Source organism: Zophobas morio, unplaced genomic scaffold (genome assembly GCF_036711695.1).
Source record: "Zophobas morio isolate AGI-343-1 ecotype UQ-CSIRO unplaced genomic scaffold, CSIRO_AGI_Zmor_V1 ptg000010l, whole genome shotgun sequence".
Classification (NCBI taxonomy): domain Eukaryota; kingdom Metazoa; phylum Arthropoda; class Insecta; order Coleoptera; family Tenebrionidae; genus Zophobas; species Zophobas morio.
This window is the reverse complement of record NW_026972115.1, coordinates 3,785,871-3,810,217: the sequence shown is the minus strand read 5'-3', so window position 1 is coordinate 3,810,217 and position 24,347 is coordinate 3,785,871. Positions and strand designations below refer to the sequence as shown.

Below are 24,347 nucleotides of genomic sequence, written 5' to 3'. Positions count from 1 at the left end.
AATACTCAGACCACACAATATGTATAATAAAAATACATATACTAAATTAAATTCGATTCAAAATAACACTTGCGAAGATATGTTTTCCTTACTTTTTTTTTCTTATTCGATTTATTTGATAGTGGTTGTATTGAATTTGTATGAATGAAAAAAACACCAACTATGTAATGCACTCTTTAAAACATTTGTCAAATAATACAACAACCTCTTTCTAGACTTCTTATTCTTAGTTCTGATATCATTTAAGAATCATAATCAAAATTTGTTATTTTGTCGAGTAAACACTCCTAATCCTCTACGCTAATCCCAAAGGCACCACCTTCCCTACTTGTTCGGTACCATTTCACTGGTACCACAAAACATGAGCCCCCATACCACGAATCGTACACTAAAACAACTCGCTCCACCCGTTTCTGTTCGATTTTCTCCCCATTCCACCCCCAAAAACCCCAAACGTCACAACTGTCGTCTCATGACAAGCCGACCCAGTGACATTTTGTTTCCCGTCCATAAATTACCTCTCCTGGCCCAAACCACGAAAAATTTTCCGTGTTCTTATCCCTACCAGCCATAGTCGCATCCCCCTTTCATGTTGGTTCCTTCAGCCACGTCCTGACTCCCAGCAAGCCCAGCCTGGTAACGCCGCCGCCGCTCCATTCGACTCGAGTACTTAAACGTTTTTTTTCTTTGACAGATAAACACATCGTAGCGCTTTACCGTTCGTAAGATATGAGTCGGAGCCAAGGACGCATCCAAGTCCCAGATGATCTTCGCGAGGTCCTTCTCGAGTTCACCATAAGCTACCTTCTGGAGCAGCCCGGCGACGTCGTCAACTATGCAGCGGATTACTTCATCAGACTCAGAGAGACCAGAACCACCCAGATAGTGTTCGACCAGGCCGGCACGACAGCGTCCTCTCCCGATGAGTCGACCCTGTCTCGGGAGGAAGGTCAGTGGCGTTCGTTGCTTGCATGTCGGAAGCCGGGTTTTTTCGTAGCGTTGGTTCGAGAGTTTTGCATTTTTCATCGATTTTCTTTCAGGTGATCAAATACTCGGACAAATATTTTCGCGCGAACGTGTAGTCTATTAGGATGAAATGGAGGATTGAGTGCACTTGTAATCTAAACAGGATTATTAGATGTAAATAAATGGGATAATTTCGTTTTACTTGAGTTCTTATTCATTGTGTTTTGTTTTTTTTTTTAATATTTGACGAGCGAACTTGCGTCCGACGTTTTTTTTTATTGGAAAGTTTGTTAGTTGAAGAAATTGTGTCATTTTTGTGTGTGTGTAAATATGACAGATCACGCCATTTTTAGCTCCTTTTGGCTACATTTTCGCACGAGACTCAAGTCATTGTTCCGAGTATTTTGTTTACTAGTGGAAAAAGTTGATGAAGTCGCTATTTGCAAGGGATTTTTTTCTTCCTGTGACTAGTTCTGCTTTAATATTCTAATTTTTATTTGTTGGATATGGAGCCATTACACAAACACTTCACGATTTATTCACCCACGACACCGCAAAAGTTTTGCCCAATCAAATAAATCTAAGGGCTGTGTGCTCCACTTTGATTTCCCCCTCTGCCTACCAGAAAGAACGGAGAAGAGTGGGGAGGACCAGCATCTGAGCTGAACACTCTATTCCTCGTATTATTTATTATCAAGTGTTAAAGGCGTCTAAAAATTTGCAAGACTAATAATCTTCACTAATTTTTACTTATACTTGCGTCCAGGCCGGTAATCTTCCTTTGATTACACTTTTGTCTGTGAATTTGGTATTATTATAATTTTACTACTACATATAGTATTTTTTAATACATATTTACTTACTAGTGCAAAAAAATGTGATCTGGAAATCCTATCGGTTAATGTAAACGTCATGGTCAACTATGTAATGACAAAAAATGTCCGTTGAATTGAAAAATATTGCAATGTTTTTCAAGACCGTCCTTTGTATATTTACCTATTTAAAAAAATTTAATGTCCTTTAAGCTTTTGAGCGTAAAATAAAAATGCCATAGAAGAGGACTCGAAGGTTCTTTCATATACTCAGAAAAAAAAAACACTGGGCGTCCCCAAAATTTTTTCAAATTCTGTCAAAAATAAAACAAAAAAGAATTCGTTTGTTTTCTAAAAAAATGCATTCGAATCCCCAAAATTCTTAACTTTTCCAAGAATAAAACTTCAAGATTTTTTGAATTCTTTCAAGAACAATATACCGGGTGCCATATTTCGATTTTTCAATTTTTGATTTTTCAAATTCTCGGTTCTATTTTTCATTTCAATTCTAGATTATTCAATTTTTCAAATTTTTCATTTTTCAGTTTTTCATTCCGAGAAATTTTGTAATTTTTCGATTTCTCTCGATTTTCAATGTTTCCATTGTACAATTTTTCGATTTTTCATTTTTGGAGTTTCCAATTTTTTCATTTTTATAAATATTATTATTATTAAAAGTCAAAATATTTTTTATTTACTTTTCAGATTCCCGATTTTTCGATTTTTCGATTTTTCAATTTCTCAATTATTCGAATGTTCAGGTTTACAATTTTTTTAATTTTTCGTTGCTGCGCGATTTTCCAATTTCAATTTATTTTTTGAATTTCTCAATTTTTCAATATTTACAGTTACCAATTTTTTGATTTTTCCTATTTTTGGCTTTTCTAATTCTCAATTGTTCGATTTTTCAGTTCTAGAGTTTTGCAATTTTGAGACTTCTTAATTATTTGATTTTTTAATTTTTGGTGTTTTAATCGATTTTTCGAATTTACAATTTTTCGATTTCCCAGCTTTGCGATTTTTCAAATTTTCTATTTGTAGTTTTACAATTTTTCGATTATTTAGTTTTCATTTTTTCGATTTCGATTCGATGTTCCTTCTCGATTCTACAGTTTTGAAATTTCTCTATTTATAATTTTCAAATTTTCACTTCAAATTTTGATTTTTCAATTTTTCGGTCTTTCTCGATTTTTGGATTTTACAATTTTCCTATTTTTAATTTTTCAATTTGCGACACTGAATTTCTGAATTTTCAAGTTTTAATTTTTCAAATTTTCGGCGTTAGAATTCTTGTAATATTTCGATTTTGCAATATGTAGAGTACAATTTTTTGTTTTTGTTCTTCAAATTCTCATTTTTTCGATTTTTCAGCTCTATAATTTAGCAATTTTTTTCGATTTCTTAATTACTCAATTTTTCAATTTGCAATATTTTCAGTTTACAATTTTTAGATTTTTAAATTTTTGATTTTTGGAATTCTGAATTATTCGATTTTTTTGTTCTTTCAGTTCAAATTTTTGTATTTTCTTTTTCCAAACTCTTGATTTTTCGATTTTTAAAGCTTCCATTTTACAATTTTTCGATTTTTAATTTTCTAATTACTCGATCTTTGTTTTTTCAATTTCTCGATTTCAGTGTTTGGAGTTTCCAATTTTTCAATTTTAGAGTTTTAATTTTTCAAATTTCCATGTTTGAATTCCTCTAATTTTTCAATTTCTTGATCTTACTATTTTTAAATTTTACAATTTTTCGATTTTTAATTCAATGTGGGTTTTATAATTTTTCAATGCTACAATTTTTCCATTTTTCAAAGTTTGGAGATTTTGGTTTTACGATTTTTTTTTTCAAAATCTCGGTTTTTAATTATACAATATTTCGATGTTTTGGTGCTACATTTTTTTTGGCACCAATTTTCAGTCGATTAAACTAATTTTGACCATTTTTTTTGGAAAATTTTCGAAAATTTATCGTGTTTATTGGAACAAATATCCTAACGCCGATTTCAAATTTGTAACTGGCGGAATTTTTTTTTTTTGAAGAAAGCAAAAAATTTATTTATTTAACAGAGAAATTACAGAGTAGAGGAAAAAAAAATCCTATGGGTACTCTATACAAATTAAACTAAATTTTAAAGTTAACTGTTGAAGGTAAATTATCTGCAATTTGACGCCAATTTTCGGTCGATTGAATCAATTTGAACCATTTTTTTTTTGAAAATTTTGAAGATTTTGGAATCATGTTTTACGTTTATTTCAATTATTTTCAATTTAACACTAATTTTCCCTCGACTAAACCAATTTTAACAATTTTTTTTTGGAAAATTTTGATGTCACTTTTCTTGATTATTCGAACAAATATCCTGACCGCGATTTCAGATTTGTAACGGACGGAAGATTATCTACAATTTGAGACCAATTTTCGCTTCATTGAACCAATTTTAACAATTTTTTGGAAAATTTTGAGTTCAATGTCTGGGGTTCCAATTTTTTCGATTTTTCGATTTTTGATATTTCATTCCTTTGATTTTACGATTTTTCAATTTTCGAGTTTTAATTTTTCAAATTTCGATGTTTGAATTCCTCCAATTTTTCGATTCTTCAGCTCTACAACTTTACCATTTTTCGAATTCTGAATTATTCGATTTTTGTTCAGTTCATATTTTGGAGTTTTCAATTTTTGATTTTTAAAATTCTTGGTTTTTCAATTTTTCGATTTCTTACCTTGCGTTTTGTCGTTTTTGGATTTTCTAAGTTCTCATTTTAGAATTTTTCGATCTTTACTTTTTCAATTTCTCGATTTTTCAATGGTTGGAGTTTTCCAGTGTAACGATTTTTCAATTTTACAAATTTCTATTTTTTAATTTTTCGATTTTCTATTTTTATTTTTTTCAATTTTGCAATGTTTGGAGTACAATTTTCTGTTTTTTCGAATTTTGGATTTTTCAAATTCTCTATTTTTCGATAATTAAGCGCTACAATTTTGCAGTTTTTCGATTTCTTAATTATTCGATTTTTCAATTTGCAGTATGTATTTTCATTTTACATTTTTTAGATTTTAATTTTTTGATTTGTCAGATTCTGGGTTTTTCGATTCTACAATTTTGCAATTCGAATTATTCGATTTTTTAATTTTTGATGTTTCAGTTTCTAGATTTTGATTTTGCATTTTACAATTTTTCAATTTTTCGATTTTCAATGCCACAATTTTTTGATTTTTCAATGTTTCGGATTTACAATTTTTTTAGTTTTCAATTTTACAAGTTTTCGGTCTTTGGAATCTCAGCCATGTGATTTTTTGGAATTTTTTTTGTTTTTCTTTATTTTTCAATTTTACATGTTACATTTTTTCAAAATTTCAGTTTGATTAAATTTGTTCGTTTTTTGAAAAATTGAAAAATTAAAAATCGAAAAATCGCAAATTCTAAAAATTGAGAAGACGAAAAAGTGAAAATTTCAAACCTGAAAAGTGGAAAATTAAAGGAATTAAAATTGGAAACTTTTTCAGAAATAAAACACCAGGTGTGAAGAGTCACCGAGGCTATCACCACATCAAAAATTTGGATTTCTTTTTTCGGTTATTCAGCTCTACAATTTTGCAATTTTTCGATTTATTTTTTGATTTTTCGATTTTCCAATGTTTCGATTCAATGTGGCTTTTATAATTTTTCAATGCTGCAATTTTGGATTTTTCAATGTTTGGAGTCTTCGATTTTTTTTCAAATTCTCGGTTTTTAATTATAGAATATTTCGATGTTTTGGTGCTACATTTTTTTGGCACCAATTTTGAGTCGATTAAACCAATTTTGACCATTTTTTGGAAAATTTTCGAAAATTTATCGTGTTTATTGGAACCAATATTCTGACGCCGATTTCAAATTTGTAACTGGCGGAAAATTATCTACAATTTGACGTTTTTTGAAAATTTTTAAAGATTTTGGAATCATGTTTTACGTTTATTTCATAGATGTCGTGAAGGCGATTTCGGATTTGTAGTTGGCGAAAGATTATCTACAATTTGACACTAATTTTCCCTTGATTAAACCAATATTAACAATTTTTTTGAGAAATTTTGATTTCACTTTTCGTGATTCTTGGAACAAATATCCTGACCGCGATTTCAAATTTGTAACGGGCGGAAGATTATCCACAATTTGACACAAGTTTTCGGTCGATCGAACAAATTTAAACCATTTTTTTAGTAAATTTTTGGAAATTTTGAAATTACTTTTGCTGTTTAATCTAACAGAAATCTATTTAAAATTTGTAACAAGTGAAAGATTTATCTACAATTTGACGCCAGTTTTCAGTTGGCTGAACCAATTTTAACATTTTTTTTTTTTAATTTTAGACTTGCATTTTTTTGGAGAATTTTTGAAAATTTTGGAATCATATTTTATTTTTATTTCAATAGATGTCGTGAAGGCTATTTCGGATTTGTAATTGGCAGAAGATTATCAACAATTTGACACCAATTTTTAGTCGATTGAACCAATTTTAAGCGTTTTTTTGGAAATTTTTTGAAAATTTTGAATTCACTTTTTGTGTTAATTCGAACGGATGTCGTGATGGAAATTTCACATTTATATCTACAATTTGACACCAATTTTCGGTCGATTGAACCAATTTAAACCATTTTTTTTTGGGAAATTTTTTAAAATTTTGTATTCACTTTTCGTGTTAATTGGACCAAATATCCTGACGACTATTTCAGATTTGTAACAAGCGAAAGATTATCTACAATTTGACGCCAATTTTAGGTCGATTGAACCCAGTTTAACCATTTTTTTTTTGGAAAATTTTTGACAAATTTAGAATATATTTTACTTTTATTTCAATAGATGTCGTGAAGGCTATTTCGAATTTGTAGTTGACAGAAGATTATCGACAATTTGACACCAATTTTTAGTCGATTGAACCAATTTTAAGCGTTTTTTTCGAAAATTTTGAATTCAGTTTTTGTATTTATTGGAATAGATGTCGGATCACGATTTCAGATTTATAACTGGCGGAAGAATATCTACAATTTGACAACAATTTTCAGTCGACTGAACCAATTTTAACAATTTTTTTGGAAAATTTTTGAAAAATTTGAACTTACTTTTGGTGTTTATTGTAACAAATATCGTGACGGGGACTTCAGATTTATAATTGGCGGATGATTATCAACAATTTGACACCAATTTCCGGCCAATTGAACCAATTTTAATCATTTTTTTGTAAAATTTTTGGAAATTTTGAATTCAGTTTTTGTATTTATTGGAATAGATATCGAACGGCGATTTCAAATTTATAACTAGCATAAGATTAGCTATAATTTGACACCAATTTTCGGTCGATTGAACCATTTTTATTTTTTGGAAAATTTTTGAAAATTTTGAATTCATTTTTCGTGTTTATTGGAACAAATGTCCTGACGGCGATTTCAAGTTGGTAAGTGGTGGAAATTATCCACAATTTGACGTTAATTTTCGGTCACTTGCACCAATTTCAACCATTATTTTTGAAAATTTTGATATCATTTTTCGATATTTCTGTTTTACAATTTTGTAATTTTTCCATTTTTCAATTTTCCGATTTTTAATTATTCAATTGTTCAGTGTTTCATTGCTACAATTTTTCGATTTTCCATTATTTACAATTCAAAATTTTTTTGGTTTTCCAATTTTTCAACTTTTTGTTTAAAATTCTTATTGTTGGATTTTCTATCTTTTGATGTTTTAATTTCTTGACTTATCGATGTGTCGGTTTTACAATTTTTACAATAGAATGCGAAGATTCTTTCAAAAACAAAATATCAAGGATCCCCTAGATTTTTTCAAATTTTTTCTAAAATGAAATACCAATGGGCAAGGGTCACCAAGGGCTATCAATACATAAAAGATTTTACAACAACCAGTCAATCAGTTTCGGAGATTATATATATAATAAAAACGCCAAAGACGACAGACAGACAGACAGACGGAAACGGGACTTTTGATTGTCTGGGATTAATTTTGTATCGATTAGCCAGAGGAAACATCAACTTTGAAATTAAATAGAACTCATCATTATTAAAAAAAATTAAACTGGCTTGGATTTTCACTTGAATACGCTGAAAGACAGAACATGTTTTTTTTTACTAAACTTCATCTGCATACGCTCCGTGACCACAGAAATACAAAAAAAAATAGCAATGAATAATTAGAGAGAAAAATCGGTGAAGATTGTTTAATTTTCCACATTAAAAAAGTTCGTCTCCAAGAATTTGTAAAAAAATGGCGACAGTTTTGTACGTCTTACTTCAGTTACGAAATGACTTTAGACAACTTTTCCAAACGAGCAAACAACTTGAACGAAGTTTTTCTATTTAAACGTCGTCCCAAAATTTATGTTACTGTTTTCACACGTAACTTCCAACCTCGTGTGTGTTCCTTATCTAAACGAAAGTCCCCAAAACCGGCAGAACTTGACCTGCAACATATTATACATATGCATGAGAATTTAATAATTTGTGAGAAAACTTCGCCAGTTACACAACACACATAATAGCTTCCTGCAACTTTTTTCTGAACAAAATCGAACGTGAGAACGCGGCCCATTTCCAAATCGCCTTCCGAACCATAAAACTCCGCATTTCGGCCATTCCGCGTCGCCCTCGCTGAAGTAAAAAATCCATTTCTCCTCGCGAAGCAATCGCCGTCCCATCCCAACTTCGCGATTAGCTAAAAATATGATTAAATACAGAAAACACTCTCCCGTGGAAATGAAATCAGAACCAAATTTAAAATTTTTACATCTAGCGAGTTACGTTTCCAAGGTGACAAGTTACGCCGTCGCCCCGGCCACCGCCGGGTTGTCATAACCTCCCCTTGTCATCGCGGGGCCGAAAGAAGCAAAAAGTGATACGATTCGAGCGGAAAGCCAATTAGTGCGCGAGTGCAGGAGGCCGCGGAATGCGCCGCCACCCCGACGGCGGCGACGGCGACAGGCCGCGGAGGAACAGCACGACGGTGCTGCATTTCTCCGACGGGACAGGGGGCGACGAAGGTAGCAAATCAACCTATCATACGAGAACTATAAATTCTATAGGTATACTGTAGCCCGTTTACCGAACAGATGGAGCGGCCGTTTTCCGCCAAATCGCTGCAATATCTCATTAGCAGCCAACCAAAGTCCGGAGATCGTCCACGTGACGATGCCATGTTGACAGTTGACACCCATTACCGCAATTTGTACTACTTTGATAATATCGACGCCAGTGGCGTAGCTAACTTCCACTGCGCCCCCATACACCAAATTTAAAAAGTAATATAAAATTAATATGAAATTACTGGTTTACCAGTAGTGGCGCCGAATAACACAGATTTACAAATAATAATAATTTATACACATAATAATTTTTAAAAATTACACTGTCGAGATCTAATTTTTGGGATCGATCACACTCAATGCTCAACACAGCCAAGTTGGTTAATCGTTTTTGACTCATCGTGCTTCCCAAATATGATTTAATTAATTTTAATTTAGAAAAAGATCTTTCTGCCGTTCAAAAATTATTGTCCATAAACAGAAACTTAGCAATATCTGTAATTTTAGTTATTTTTTGCTGAATAATTTCACCAACAACAATGTTTTTAAAAGTAACGATTTGCCCACAGATTGCACTAGAAATATCTTCTTCGTATTTATTTGCCAACTTTGATGCTGCCTCTACAAATTCTTCGTCTGTACTATTCAACATTTCCTGTGGTTCCAGAACAGAGAAATAGTTTCTGACGTTTTTCATGTTTTCAAACCTATCTTTAATTTGAATATTTAAAATATCAAGAGCAGGATAGAAAACGGTTGTTTTAAATTTTTCAGTGGGATCTTTGAAAACGGTATCTTCTCATAATTCGTCATGAAACAGTTTTACTTTTTTTATACGTTTATTTGAAAAAGAATTGTTAATTTTCCAGGTATCAGCACATTTCCTTGATTCCTCCATTATTTGTTCAAAATTGTCACGTATACTTTGAAATTTGTCTTTTAGATGTTCCATCCAAATTGTAAATACAAGTCTCATCTCAAGTAATATTTGAACTCTGTAAAGTTTTTGAGACCAAATTAACATTTTCTAAAATTTTGCATTGAAATACTAATAGAGCAACAAATTCAAATTAATCCGTTTTTTTACGAAGAGCTACAGCTTCATCTATTTCACTTTTCTTTTTTGATGTTAAAATAATTTCAGCTCATAACTGTTGAGAGATTATATCTAATGGCAATTAGAAAATCAAATCTCGATGACCATCTGGTGGGGCATAACTTCTTTAAAGTTTTTTTTATAACACACTTATCATTTTATTTCATCTCAATGTTGTTATTGTTGTTGCCATCTCGGTAAACTCTCACTGAAATAGACGTATATAGCATTTATTAAATCATAAAATGCGGAAATTCCTGGTACATTCTTAACAGAATCATTAAGGACTAAATTGAGGTTATGTGTAGCGCAATGAACATATTCGGCGTAATGATGTTGTTTCAAGTTCTTCATTTTTTTTAATACCATTTTCCCGATTTTTTAATTTTCATTTTCTGGATTTGATATCACAATTTTTCGTTTATTCAATTTTTCACATTTTCAATTCCTCGATTTTCCAATTTTCAATATTTAGATTTTACAATAATTTTCGTGTTTTCGACCGCAATTTTTCGATCTTTAAGTTTCTCAATTTTTAATCTTTCGATTTTTGAATTTTCCGTTTCTTCAATTTCTCAAGTTTTTAGATTTCTCGAAGCCTTCATTTTATACTTTTGCGTTTTTTCATTTTGAGTTTTCAATTTTACAATATTTCTATTTTCTAACTTTTCCATTTTGTTTATTCGGAAAGTAGAAAATTCGAAAAATTGAAAAATCGGAAAATTAAAAAATTGGAAAAAATTGAAGAAACAAAAAATATTAAAATCGATAAAACGGAAAATCCAATGGAATTTGTTTTTACGATTTTTTAACTTCGATTTTCAAAATTTTTTAAAATGTATTTCAATTTTTCGATTTTTGGAATTTTCTGTTTCTCATACCTAGGTCTATCGATTTTTTTGAGTTTTTCGATTTTTCCGTTTATCTTTTTTTTAAGTAAATATTTCAATTTTGAATTTTCCGATTTCGGCCTATTTCGATTTCTCGATCTTTTGAAGTCTCAATTTTTCGATTTCGATTTCTTGGTTTTTCGATTTTCAAAATTTTCGATTTTTAAAATTTTTCATTTTTGCCTTTTATAATCTTTATGTTTCGATTTCCCGATTTTAATTTTTTAATGTGTTTCAATTTTTCCATTTTTGGAATTTTCGATTTCTCATATCCCAATTTTCCAATTTTTAATAATTTTTCGATTTCTCGATTTTTAAGTTTTCGCGATCTCAATTTTAAACATCGCAATTTTGGGAACTTTTCAATTTCTATATTTTTCAGATTTCCGATATTTTCATTTTCCCGATTTTGTAATTTTCATTTTCTTGATTTTATATCACAATTTTTCATTTTTCCATTATCTTTATTTTTTCAATGTTTCTTTGGATTTTATAATTTTTTGTTTATTCAATTTTTTACATTTTCAATCTTTGATTTTTTAAGTTCTTGATTTCCAATTTTTTTATATTTCGAAGCTTTCATTTCGTACTTTTTCAGTTTTACAATTTTTCTATTTTATAATTTTTCGATTTTGTTTATTCGAAAAGTTAAAAACTGGAAAAAATGAAAAATTGAAACAATGAAAAACTAAAAACCGAGAAACTTAAAAAAATCTAAAAAAAAATTAATCAATCGAAGAATGGGAAAGAAGAAAAACCATTCGAATTGAAAATTTGGAAAATCCAAAAATTGTAAAATCGAAAAATTATAGAATCTTGAAAATTGTAAAGTCCAAAAACTGTGACATTCAACACCGAAAAATTGAAAAATTCCAAAAACGAAAAACTGAAAAAGTGAACAACTTTAAAAATTATAATTATTAGGGGTGTTACATAACTAAAATGAAAACTAGAAAAACTACAAATGAAAAATTAAAAAAACGGAAAATTGAAAGCAGAAAATTGAAAAAATAAAGAAAATTAAAAACCCACAGGAAAAATTGCAAATCGAAAAATTGACGAAATTAAAAACTGTAAACTCGTGAAATTTGCAAACTCTAAAATTTGAAACATCTAAAAGTTGGAAAATCAAAAACTGAAAAATCGAGAAATCGAAAGATTGAAAAATCGAAATTTTGGAAAATCGAAAAACCGAGGAATTCAAACTGAAAAAAGATCGAGAATTCAAGATGTCGAAAAATCTAAATATCTACAATTTAAAAAATAGAAAAATTACAGTAACGAAAAATTTAACATTAAAAAAAAAACACAAAATCAAAAATTCCAAAAATCGAGAAATTGAAATCTCAAAACTGAAAAGTCGAAAAATTGAAAAACCCAAAAATCGATTTCCGGTAAGTCGAAAAATCAAAATTTAAAAAGTTGAAAAATGAAAATATCAAAAAACTGAAAAATATAGACATTCTCAAAATTGAAATGTTGAAAAATTGAGAAATCGAAAACTTGAAAAATCCAGAATCGAAAAAAAGAACGAAAAGTAAAAACATTTTAAAATCGAAAAATTGGAATACACGTTAAAAAGGTTAAAATCGGGAGATCGAAGCATAACAAAACATAAAATCGAAAAATGGAGAATTTTGAAAATCTAAAAACTTGAAGAAATAAAAAATTGAAAAATGGAAAAGCCGAGAAATCGAAATTAAAAAATTGAGACATCAAAAGATCCGAGAAATGGAGAAATTGAAATAGCCCGAAATCGAAAAACCGGAAAATTTAAAACTGAAATACATATTTAAACTTTAAAAAAACGATAAATCAAAATATTCAAAATTCGAAAAATCAGAAATTTTAAAAATCGAAAGATCGAGAAATCGATATATCAAAAAGTGAAAAATTTTAAATTAAAAAATTGGAGATATTGAAAAATCCCAAAATTAGAACAACGAAAACTTGAGAAATCGACAAACTGAAAAATCGATAAATTGGAAAGAGGAAAAATCGAAAAATCAAAGAATTGATTAATAGAGAAATTGAGAAATGTAAAAATGATTTTTTTTTTAAATTGCAAAAATTGTAAAACTGAAATATCGAAAAATTAAGTAAACTAAAAATCGAGAAATCAAGAAATAGAAAAATTGTAATACAATTTTGTTTTATTTTTCCACAAAAATTTCGATGTCGAAGATAAAAATTCAACACGGATTCATAGACCATAGGTACACTGTTACTTTTTTTTTAATTTATGTAACATTTATTTGACAAAATTGTAGAACTGAAGAAACGAAAAATAGAAACATTGAAAAACTAGAAATCGAGAAAAAATTAATGAATCAAAGAACGAATTAAATCGAAAAATGTTCGTCCAAAACTAACATTCAAAGATCGAAAAATTAAAAAATTCCAAAAACGAAAAATTGAAAAAGTGAACAACTCTAATAAAAATTATAATTATTATTACATATCTAAAACGAAAATTAGAAAACCTGCAAATCAAAAATTGAACAAACGAAAAATTGAAAACAAAAAAAATTGAAAACAAAAAAAATTGAAAAATCCAAAAACTGAAAAATTTCAAATTGAGAAAAAGAAAAAATATAAAAACTCGTTCCTCGCGCGTTAAAATATCTCGATTATTAATCAGCTTTATTAACAAACTTGTTCGTTAAATAGCTAGTAATTTACCTGATCTCATTTTCAATTCCAATGAAAACCCCTTCTTTAAAAATTGCACATTTAAAAAAAAATATATCTGTTACGTTACGGTCTGCGCCCCTTTTGACGCTGCGCCCCCCCGCATTGCGGGATCTGCCGGGGTGCTATTTACGCCACTGATCGTCGCGTCGGTTCGGGGAATCGAGAGAGATTCGATTCTTAAATTCGCTCGGCAAATAAACCGAACGAGCTATTATCACCTCTGATATATCGCGTTACTAAAACAATAAGCGCATATGTCAACGAACTAAATATTTATTATGGGCAAATGAAATCTGGTGTGTTTACAAAAATAATTTTGAATGGCGGCGTGGGTACGGCGTGCTTTTTTAATCCGCTTCCTTGCGGTTGGTAACGTTGCGAAATGAATCGAGAGTCCGTGATAACATTTATTAATTTGTGGATGTGTCATCGGCGTCCCAAAAATAACAGGTGCAGTTTTCGGAAAATGACGTGGGAAATTGGGTGTTGGCAGAGTCGGGGTTTTTGAAAAATGGGCGCGGATTTTGGCGGCGTGTTCTCGTTATTTTTGTATTATCGGAATGAAATTTTGTATTAATAGATTTTGGGCGTAACGTTAATGATGAAAAAGTTCTAGGAATTTTGAAATTCTGTGGTTCGATTTAATTTTGACTTAATTTTTTGTTGGAAATCCTTTTTAAAATGTTCGCGATTTATTAAAATTATTGTTTATTAATTGTTGCTTCCAGAACGTAAGCTAAGTATTGTGATCGAGTCCATCGACTGGATACTTTCATGTTTTTCGGACGTTTTATGACGTCTAGAGAACGAAAAAATAGGTCCGAAACTGCCGAACCGATTGCTGTCAAAGGGAATGTCTTTTCCAAATTTTACAATAGTAAATTCAAATTCTATCCAATTGCGGTTTGTGAATCCGTGTTGAATTTTTACTTGGTATCCAGATTATTGGAACAAATGCAAAAAATTTTAATTTTAAATTTCTCAATTTTTCAGTTTTTAATTCTTCGATTTTTCGATTTTGGGCTATTTCGATTACTCAGTTTTTCGATAATTCAACTTCTCGACTTTCCGATTTGTCAATATTTTGATGTTTCGATTTTACGATTTTCCAATTTTTCATTTGAGTTTTGGAATTTTTCAATTTCTTGATTTTTTAAATTTAACGATTTTTCAGTTTTTCAACTTTTCAATTTTTCGATTTCTTGGATTTTTCAGATTTTCGATTTCGCGATCTTTTAAATGTTTAGATTTCTCGGTTTTTCGATTTTTCGGCTTTCCGATTTTTCGAGTAGTTTTTCGATGTTCTGAATTGAAGTTTTTCGATTTCCCAATTTTTCATCTGAATTTTGGAATTTTTCAATTTCTTTAAATTTTGGAATTTTCGATTTCTCGTTTTTCGATTTTTCAATTTTTCGATATTTAAATTTATAGATTTTTCAGTTTTTCGATTTTTCAATTTATCGAGGTTCCCACGCTTCAATTTTTCGTTTGTTCAATTTCTCTATTTCACATTTTCGATTTCTCGGTTTTTCGATTTTTCGGCTTTTGGATTTTTCAAGTTTTCAGTTTGTCGATGTTCCGATTTTCAGTTCTTCGGTTTCCCAATTTTTCATTTGGATTTTGGAATTTCTAAATTTTTTGATTTCTTAAATTTTGGAGTTTTCGATGTTCCAATCTTTCGATTGTTCAATTTCGAGATGTTTGGATTTTTCAGATTTTCGATTTCGCGATCTTTTAAATGTTTAGATTTCTCAGTTTTTCGATTTTTCGGCTTTCCGATTTTTCGAGTAGTTTTTCGATGTTCTGATTTGAAGTTTTTCGATTTCCCAATTTTTCATTTGAATTTTGGAATTTTTCAATTTCTTTAAATTTTGGAATTTTCGATTTCTCGTTTTTCGATTTTTCAATTTTTCGATATTTAAATTTATAGATTTTTCAGTTTTTCGATTTTTCAATTTATCGATTTCTCGATTTATCGAGGTTCCGAAGCTTCAATTTTTCGTTTGTTCAATTTCTCTATTTCACATTTTCGATTTCTCGGTTTTTCGATTTTTCGGCTTTTGGATTTTTCAAGTTTTCAGTTTGTCGATGTTCCGATTTTCAGTTCTTCGGTTTCCCAATTTTTCATTTGGGTTTTGGAATTTCTAAATTTTTTGATTTCTTAAATTTTGGAGTTTTCGATTTCTTAGTTTTTCCATTTTTCGACTTTTCGATTTTTCGAGTTTTTAGTTTTTCGATTTCCCAATTTTTCATTTGAGTTTTCGAGTTTTTCAGTTTCTTCCTTTTTCGTCTTTTTTCGTTCTTTTCGTCCTTTTTCGTCCTTTTTTGTCCTTTTTTTTGTCCTTTTTCATCCTTTTCGTTCTCATCGTCCTTTTTCGTACTTTCCGTTTTTTTTCGGCCTTTTTTGACCATTTTCGTCCTTTGCGTTCTTTTCGTCGTTTTTCGTCTCTTTTTGTACTTTTTCGTTCTTTTCGCAATTTTTCATCCTTTTCGTCCTTTTCATCCTTCTTCGTCCTTTTCATCCTTCTTCGTCCCTTTTCGTACTTGTTCGTCCTTTTCGCAATTTTGCATCCTCTTCGCAATTTTTCGTAATTTTCATCTTTTTCGTCCCTTTTCGTTTTTTTTTCGTCCTTTTTCGTTCTTTTCGTCGTTTTCGTAATTTCCGTCCTTTTTGTCCTTTTTTGTCCTTCTTCGTCCTTTTCATCCTCTTCGTCCTTTTTCGTCCCCCTCGTACTTTTTCGTCCTTTCCGCAATTTTTCATTCTTTCCATCCTTTTTCGTCCTTTTCGCCCTTTTCGCAATTTCACGTAATATTCGTCCTTTTCGTCCTTATTCGTCCTTGCCGTACTTTTCGTCCTTTTCGTCCCTTTCGTCCTTTTCGTCCCTTTCGTCCTTTTCGTCCCTTCTCGTCCTTTTCGTCCCTTTTCGTCCTTATTCGTCGTTCTCGCAATTTTTCGTAATTTTCGTCCTTTTCGTCCTTTTTCGTCCTTATTCGTCGTTTTTCGAGCTCACAATTTTTCATGCTTTGCATCCTTTTTCGTCCTCTTCGTCCTTTTTCGTCCTTTTGATCCTTTTTCGTCCTTTTCGTTCTTTTTCGTCTTTTTCATCCTTTTCACTCTTTTTCGTCCTTTTTGACCTTTTTCGTCCTTTGCGTTCTTTTCGTCCTTTTTCGTCTCTTTTCGTACTTTTTCGTCCTTTTCGCAATTTTTCATCCTTTTCGTCCTTTTTCGTTTTTTTCATTCTTCTTCGTCCTTTTCATCCTTCTTCGTCCCTTTTCGTAGTTGTTCGTCCTTTTCGCAATTTTTCATCCTCTTCGCAATTTTTCGTAATTTTCATCTTTTTCGTCCTTTCTCGTTTTTTTTCGTCCTTTTTCGTTCTTTTCGTCGTTTTCGTACTTTCTGTACTTTTTGTCCTTTTTCGTCCTTCTTCGTCCTTTTCATCCTCTTCGTCCTTTTTCGTCCTCCTCATACTTTTTCGTCCTTTTCGCAATTTTTCATTCTTTTCTTCCTTTCTCGTCCTTTTCGCCCTTTTCGCAATTTCACGTAATTTTCGTCCTTTTCGTCCTTATTCGTCTTTGCCGTACTTTTCGTCCTTTTCGTCCTTTTCGTCCCTTTCGTCCTTTTCGTCCTTTTCGTCCTTATTCGTCCTTTTCACTTTTTTTCGTAATTTTCGGCCTTTCCGTCCTTTTTCGTCCTTATTCGTCCTTATTCGTCGTTTTTCGCCCTCACAATTTTTCATGCTTTGCATCCTTTTTCGTCCTCTTCGTCCTTTTTCGTCCTTTTCGTCCTTTTTCGTCTTTTTCATCCTTTTCGCTCTTTTTCGTCCTTGTTGACCTTTTCGTCCTTCCTTGTCCTTTTTCGTCTCTTGTCGTCCTTTTCGTACTTTTTTTATTAGTACTATTAAATTTTATTATTATTATCAATTTCTCGATATTTAAATTTTTCAGATTTTCGATTTCTCGATCTTTTGATGTTTCGATTTCTCTGTTAATCATTATGCGACTTTTCAGCCTTTCGTTTTTTGGAGTTTTCAATTTTTCGATGTTCCGATTTTTGAATTCTTCGGATTGCCAATTTTTCATTTGGGTTTTGGAATTTCCAAATTTCTCGACATCTTAAATTTTGGAGTTTACGACTTCTCGAGTTATAGAGATTTGGATATTTATTTCAATTTTTGGTTTGTTCAATTTCTCGATTTTTCGATTTTTCAAATTTTCGATTTCTCGGTTGAAGTTTCGATTTCTCGGTTTTTCGACTTTTCGGCTTTTCGAGTATTTCGTTTTTTTCAGTTTTTCTATTTTTCAATTATTCGTTTAAGTTTTGAAAATTTCAATTTCTCGATTTTTTGAATTTTGCGAGTTTTCGATTTTTCAATTTTTCGATTTTCAAATCTTTGATTATTCAATTTTTCGATGTTTCGGTTTCCCGATTTTTCAGTTGTTCTATTTCCCAATTTTTCATTTAGGTTTTGAAATTTTTCAATTTCTCGATTTTTTTTAATTTTGGATTTTGCGATTTTCGAATTTTTGATTTTTCAATTTTTCGATTCTTCGATGGTTCGGTTTCCCGATTTTTTAGTTTTTCAATTCTTCAATTTTTCGGTATTTTAAATTTTTCAGTTTTTGAAATTTTAGATTTTTCAATTTTTTAATTCTTCGGTATTTTCATTTTTCAATTTTTCGAAGTTTTAATTTCTGGATTTTTCAGTTTGTTGATGTTTCGATTCCTCGATCTTCTGACTTTTCGAATCTCGGTTTTAGATTTGTGGATTTTTGTTTTTTTTTTAATTCTTGGATTTTTAAAATTATTGATTTTTCAATTTTTCAGTTTTTGAATTTATGGATTTTTCAGTTTTTTGACTTCGCCTACAAAAGCCGCGACAAAATAAAAAACAAAAATGTGACCAAAGGACTATAAAAAAGCAACAATAAAAAAGGTGAAAAAAAAGATGAGGAAAAAATGAAAGAAAAAAACGATGAAAAAAAACACGAAAAAATAAGTAAAAAATCACAAAATGCGACAAAAAAAACCGATAAAAAAGAGGAGATAAAAGGAAGAAAAAGCGACTAGAAAATAACAAAAGAAGCCAGTCAAAAATTAGCGGAAAGTGTGACAAAAACAAACAGAAAAAAGCCCCAAAAAAGGTGAACAAAAAGTTGTACAAAAAATGACAAAAAATCATTAAAAACTGACAACAAAAAAAAGCGAAAAATAGAGGGTGAGAAAGAAGGTCGAAAAAAGAAAGCGACAGTAAAAAAGGCCACAAAAAATGTGGCAAGCAGTAATAAAATACTGTTCTTCAATTTCCCGATTTCTCAATTTTTTTCGATATTGGGATTTCTCGATTTTTCAAGTTTTCGATTTCTCAGTTTTTCAACAATTCAATTATGGGAATTTTTCAATTTGTTGATTTTTTGATGCTTCGATTGGTCGATTTTTCGACTTTTCGAATTTCGTCGATTTAAATTTTTTTTTTGATTTCTCATTTTTTCTGTTTGTCAAAATTTCGATTTTTCAGAAAACATAATTTCCCGTTGGTTAAGTAGGGGAACGAGGGGCTTGTTGTAACAGTTTTTAGGAAAACGAATATAATTTGGTATCTATTAGCTGTTTGACCATTATAAAAGTATCTATCGGTAGTCTAACTATTCCCCTATTGGACTGAACAGGCAAAAGGTCAAAATTGTTCATCTTCACTTCACACCAGGCATTTTCTTAAAAAAAGTGCATTGTTACAACTTGCCCCGTGGTTGGGGCTAGTTGTAACAGCCATCATACAGGTAGTACCAGTAAAAATAAAGCTGATGTTGATACATATTTAGACTTTATTTTTGAAAAATCAACACAACACTTCATTATATACAATTTTTTTTCAGTAAAACTGAAATAAACTTTTAGAAAAAGAGTTAACATTAAAAATTTGAGTGTTGTCTTCCTTTTTCTTAATATATCTGGAAAGCGATATATGGCATAGGTCAAAATTTTGGCTCGCTTTTCGTATGCTAGGTATGAGATTTGTAGAAGTGAATTTGGGATAAGTTGTAACATGTTACAACTTGCTCCAAAGCTATTGTTACAACATGCCCCGTGGCACAATTTTCTACATTTAATTACATTTCGACAAAATTATGTGGCTTAGCGTCAAAATGTGTAAGGAATATCAAAGCTGAGTAATTTTTGAGCTACATGCAAAACTAAAAGTATTAAATTAATTAATAACTGATACGAAAAACCAAATTTTACTAAAGCAATATTTTACATTACTTGGCCAAAACAAGACACGTGCACACATCCACTTACTGCGCTGGCTCAAGGAACAGTGGTTGTGATGACATGATGTCTTATGGTGCAAGAATTAAATTCAGTAAAATACCTGACGTTAAAGAGTTTAAATTGTGGGTAAAAATTTAGTGTTACAACTTACCCCTGTTACAACAAGCCCCTAGTTCCCCTACTTCAGGGACGAAGGAAGTTCCATCGAAATTAATTAATGAATGAGTCAATTTATTTTATTAATTAAATTGCGAATGTTGATAACGTCATTAGAAAATTTTATTTAAAAAAAACTCATTTGAAACATACGAGTAGCATGCTTCTTTACATTTACTTTCACATTACATACTTAGCTTATAAAAAATTAAAATTCGCAAAATCAAATTTCAGAATTTTCTGAAAAAAGCCATCGTGTTGTGCTTCAGGGGCGAAGCAGGTTGATTTATTAGATGAACGATTCCAGGAAGCATAAAATTATTACGGACCCGAGCAACACTCGCGACCCATTTTAAACCCCAATTAATCTTCCAGGACCAGAACCCACAATAACATATTTCGGAATCTTAAATTTTTCCCAGCCAGGCACTCTCAAAAATCCCTCCCCGCCCCCTCGATCGATCCGCTTGTCGCTCTCGCTCGCGCTCGCGCCCTCCCCGTACACCCGTCTCTCGAAATCCGCTTATTTTTTCCGACGCGCCGTTCTATTCAAAGCGACAAACTTAATTAATTTTACAGCTGCCTGCATTCTATCACACTTCAAAACAAATAAAAATATGCTCGCCGACGCTCGATCGTTTTGGCTCTATTCTTCGTCTATTTTTCGGGAGCGCGTGGGCGTCATGGTTTCGAAAGAATGCCACTAAGAGCATTACCAATACTAATCACACTTTTTTTCTGATAATATGTTGCACAAAAATACTAATGAAAACATCGTTTTTTTCGCACTTTGCATTTCCTCAAGCGACGATAATCGATAACCCTCCTCCCGAGACGAAATTTGGATTTTCGCCCCATGAGCGCGTCCGCATTGTGTGCTCTGCGATTACAACCCCCGATTAATACGTAACAACCTCCAGCCTCGCCCCTCATACATTTTCCATCATATTTGTCGGAAAAATAAACCCCGGTTAGCCATTTCAATCCCTGGTACTCACAAAACGCTCCATCATTTATTAACAACGTGAAATATTCAGCGAAATCCGGCGGCGGCGGCGGCGGCCGCGGCGGCCGATCTCCGCCGGCCCTGTGCCAAACTGTTGCACTTCAAGGCAGATAAACGCCCAGCGGGCGATTGATTAAAAAGTTGATACTTGGGCAATTGTTGCCTTCTCGAGACACATGAAATTTTGATTGGACGAGTTCGCCTACGCAGGGGCGGCGGCGTGCTGCGGCGGGCTTTGTTTCCAGCAGATTTCGTCCCGGGGGAGTGATGATGGGGCTGTGATCGCGCGAAGAGAAGTTTCGGATGTTGTTCGTTTCGGCGACGAGGAGGTCTCGAGGGGACGGCTTTGATTGAGGGCGCGAAGGGGACGTGTGGTGATCAAAGAAAATCGGGGTGATTAGCGGTTCCGAGCTGCCGGAAATATTAAATAAAAGGAATAATTAGGTTGTGAAAAGTTTAGCTCGATTGGGCGTTTTTTCGTTAAGTTAAATGATTCATGAGCTTGACTAGATAATTTTAGCTTATTTAACTAATTTAGAGTCCAAGTTAAGGACAGCGAAATTGACGATGTATCAATACTGAATTACTTATGGCTACGCCAGTTTAGCGGTGTTGATAAATTTGGAAACGTAACTAACGGAAACACGATAATGTTAGAGCAACTGGTGAAAATTTTAACATTGTTCCAAATGTAAATTTGCTTCGTCACCCTTTAAATATTAATCTCTCGGCGGTTGGTAGTTTCTCTGATAAATTATTTGACAATACGGCGAGTCATAAATTCTGTTTTAGAAAAGAAAATTTTTAAACTCGTAGTTCTCATCGGTAAACTGCCAAATTTTCTGCCTGAGAGAGACATAAATAATCACTGAAATAAGTTCTGTCTTGTTCTTTATGTCGCGGAAGATATTTTAGTTACAAATAATGTTACATTTTCCAGATCGGGTTACCACGGAAACTGTTGACTGAACAAATTGATAAATTTCGCAAATTATAACTTAGTTTTTTGAAATCCTTATATATTCTGATTGACATCTTCATAGGCTTTATAAAGATAGTTCATTCAACGTTGTCGAGTTATTCCAATTTCAATAGGTTTTTTTTTTTAAATCTGGGTTACAATAGTTTGTGCAGAAATAAATAGAAATGGACGATTTGTTGTGTTATAAATAAAATTGGGTTTTAACATACAGGTGTCTATAAAAAAACTAAACTATGTATAACAATTTCCAAATGTCGATATTTCGGTTTCTTCAAGTAGAGCGCCTTGTATTTTGTCACTTCTTGTCGTTTTCTTTTTTCTTGTTGCCTTTTATCAGAGCTTTTTGTGGCTTTTTTGTCCCCTTATTTCGCCATATTTTTATCACTTTTTCTCACATTTCCTGTAATTTTTGACCGCCTTCTTTTGTCATTTGTAATCGCTTTTTTTCTTCCTTTTTTCTCCTCTTTTTTATCGGTTTTTTTGTCCTTTTTTGTTGTTTTTTTGTCACACTTTGTGACTTTTTATCGCCTTTTTTGTTGCATTTTTTTCTCATCTTTCTGTCGCCTTTTTTATTATTGCCTTTTTTGGTGGACTTTTGGTCACATGTTTCTTTTTTTATTTTGTCGCATTTTTTGCATATTTTTTTATATGGATATTTTAATACATATATTTTGATTGATCTCTTCTTTGGATTTTAGAAATTCCAATGCCACGTTGCCAAGTTATTCTCCCTTTTTTCTCCTCTTTTATCGGTTTTTTGTCCTTTTTTGTTGTTTTTTTGTCACATTTTGTGACTTTTTGTCGCCTTTTTTGTTGCATTTTTTTCTCATCTTTCTGTCGCCTTTTTTATTATTGCCTTTTTTGGTGGACTTTTGGTCACATGTTTCTTTTTTTATTTTGTCGCGTTTTTTGCATATTTTTTTATATGGATATTTTAATACATATATTTTGATTGATCTCTTCTTTGGATTTTAGGAATTCCAATGCCACGTTGCCAAGTTATTCTTCCTTTTTTCTCCTCTTTTTTTATCGTTTTTTTTTTGTCCTTTTTTGTTGTTTTTTTGTCACATTTTGTGACTTTTTATCGCCTTTTTTGTTGCATTTTTTTCTCATCTTTCTGTCGCCTTTTTTATTATTGCCTTTTTTGGTGGATTTTTGGTCACATGTTTCTTTTTTTATTTTGTCGCGTTTTTTGCATATTTTTTTATATGGATATTTTAATACATATATTTTGATTGATCTCTTCTTTGGATTTTAGGAATTCCAATGCCACGTTGCGAAGTTATTCTTCCTTTTTTCTTCTCTTTTTTTATCGGTTTTTTGTCCTTTTTTGTTGTTTTTTTGTCACATTTTGTGACTTTTTATCGCCTTTTTTGTTGCATTTTTTTCTCATCTTTCTGTCGCCTTTTTTATTATTGCCTTTTTTGGTGGACTTTTGGTCACATGTTTCTTTTTTTATTTTGCCGCGTTTTTTGCATACTTTTTTTATATGGATATTTTAATACATATATTTTGATTGATCTCTTCTTTGGATTTTAGAAATTCTAATGCCACGTTGCCAAGTTATTCCAGTTTTCTTGAAATTTTAAGGGAAAAAATTCGCCATAAGGTTGGTCGCCAATTTCCGTAGAACTATCTGTTGACGATTATATTGATGATAATCTCCAAAATTATGGAATGAAATTGACTCATTCATTTTTTTGAGATACCCTGTATAAGCAATTCTAAAAAATAGGTCGAGGGTTATTTCGACAGAACTTCCTTCGTCCCTGAAGTCAGCCCAACAAATACCGCAAAACCAGTGGCCACAATGTGAAATATATTTAAAACAGATAACCAACGGAAAGTTAATGTTTCTGAAAAGTCGAAGTATCGATAAATCGAGAAGTTGAGAAATCAAAAAATTTTAAAAATTGCAAAATCCAGAAATTGGAAAATTGAAACATCGAAAAGTCGAAAAATTTTAAAAATGGGAAAACCAAGATGGCAGGAATCGAATTAAAAATCGGAAACTGAAAAATCCGTTTGTTGTCCGTTTTTAACGATTTTTTTCGTCGTTTGATCAACTTTTTTTGTTCGCCTTTTTTTGTGAACTTTTCTTTGTCACTTTTTGACGCTTTTCGGCCTCTTTTTTGTTTTTTTTTATAGCCGTCTTTTGATTCTTTTTTGTTGCCTTTTCTCAGAGTTTTTGTTGCTTTTTGTCGCCTTGTTTCACCACATTTTTGTAATTTTTCTCACCTTTCCTCTAATTTTTTGTCCGCGTCCTTTTGTCATTTTTTAGTCGCTTTTCTCTTCGTTTTTTCTCTTCTTTTTTATCGTTTTTTGTTCCATTTTTGTATTCTTTTTGTCGCATTTTGTGATTTTTTTACTATTTTTCCCCGCTTTTTGATCGTTTTTTTTTTCTCTT

The 24,347-nt window shown here is 31.4% G+C and overlaps 1 protein-coding gene across 3 annotated transcripts in view; it reads left to right on the top strand.

Annotated features, from left to right (window-relative positions):
* The window catches only part of LOC135126172 (cAMP-dependent protein kinase type II regulatory subunit), a 93,610-nt gene that overhangs the window by 29,793 nt on the left and 39,470 nt on the right, over window positions 1–24,347 (top strand). The window contains exons 1-2 of one of the 3 annotated variants that reach the window (XM_064052014.1): window positions 458–636; window positions 695–949. In XM_064052014.1, coding sequence (XP_063908084.1) covers window positions 730–949 — 220 coding nt within the window. In that variant the 5' untranslated portion in view covers window positions 458–636; window positions 695–729. Of the gene's footprint in view, window positions 1–457; window positions 637–694; window positions 950–8,626; window positions 8,804–24,347 lie in introns of those variants that run through there. The other 2 variants (XM_064052013.1, XM_064052015.1) reach the window with 2 other exon arrangements.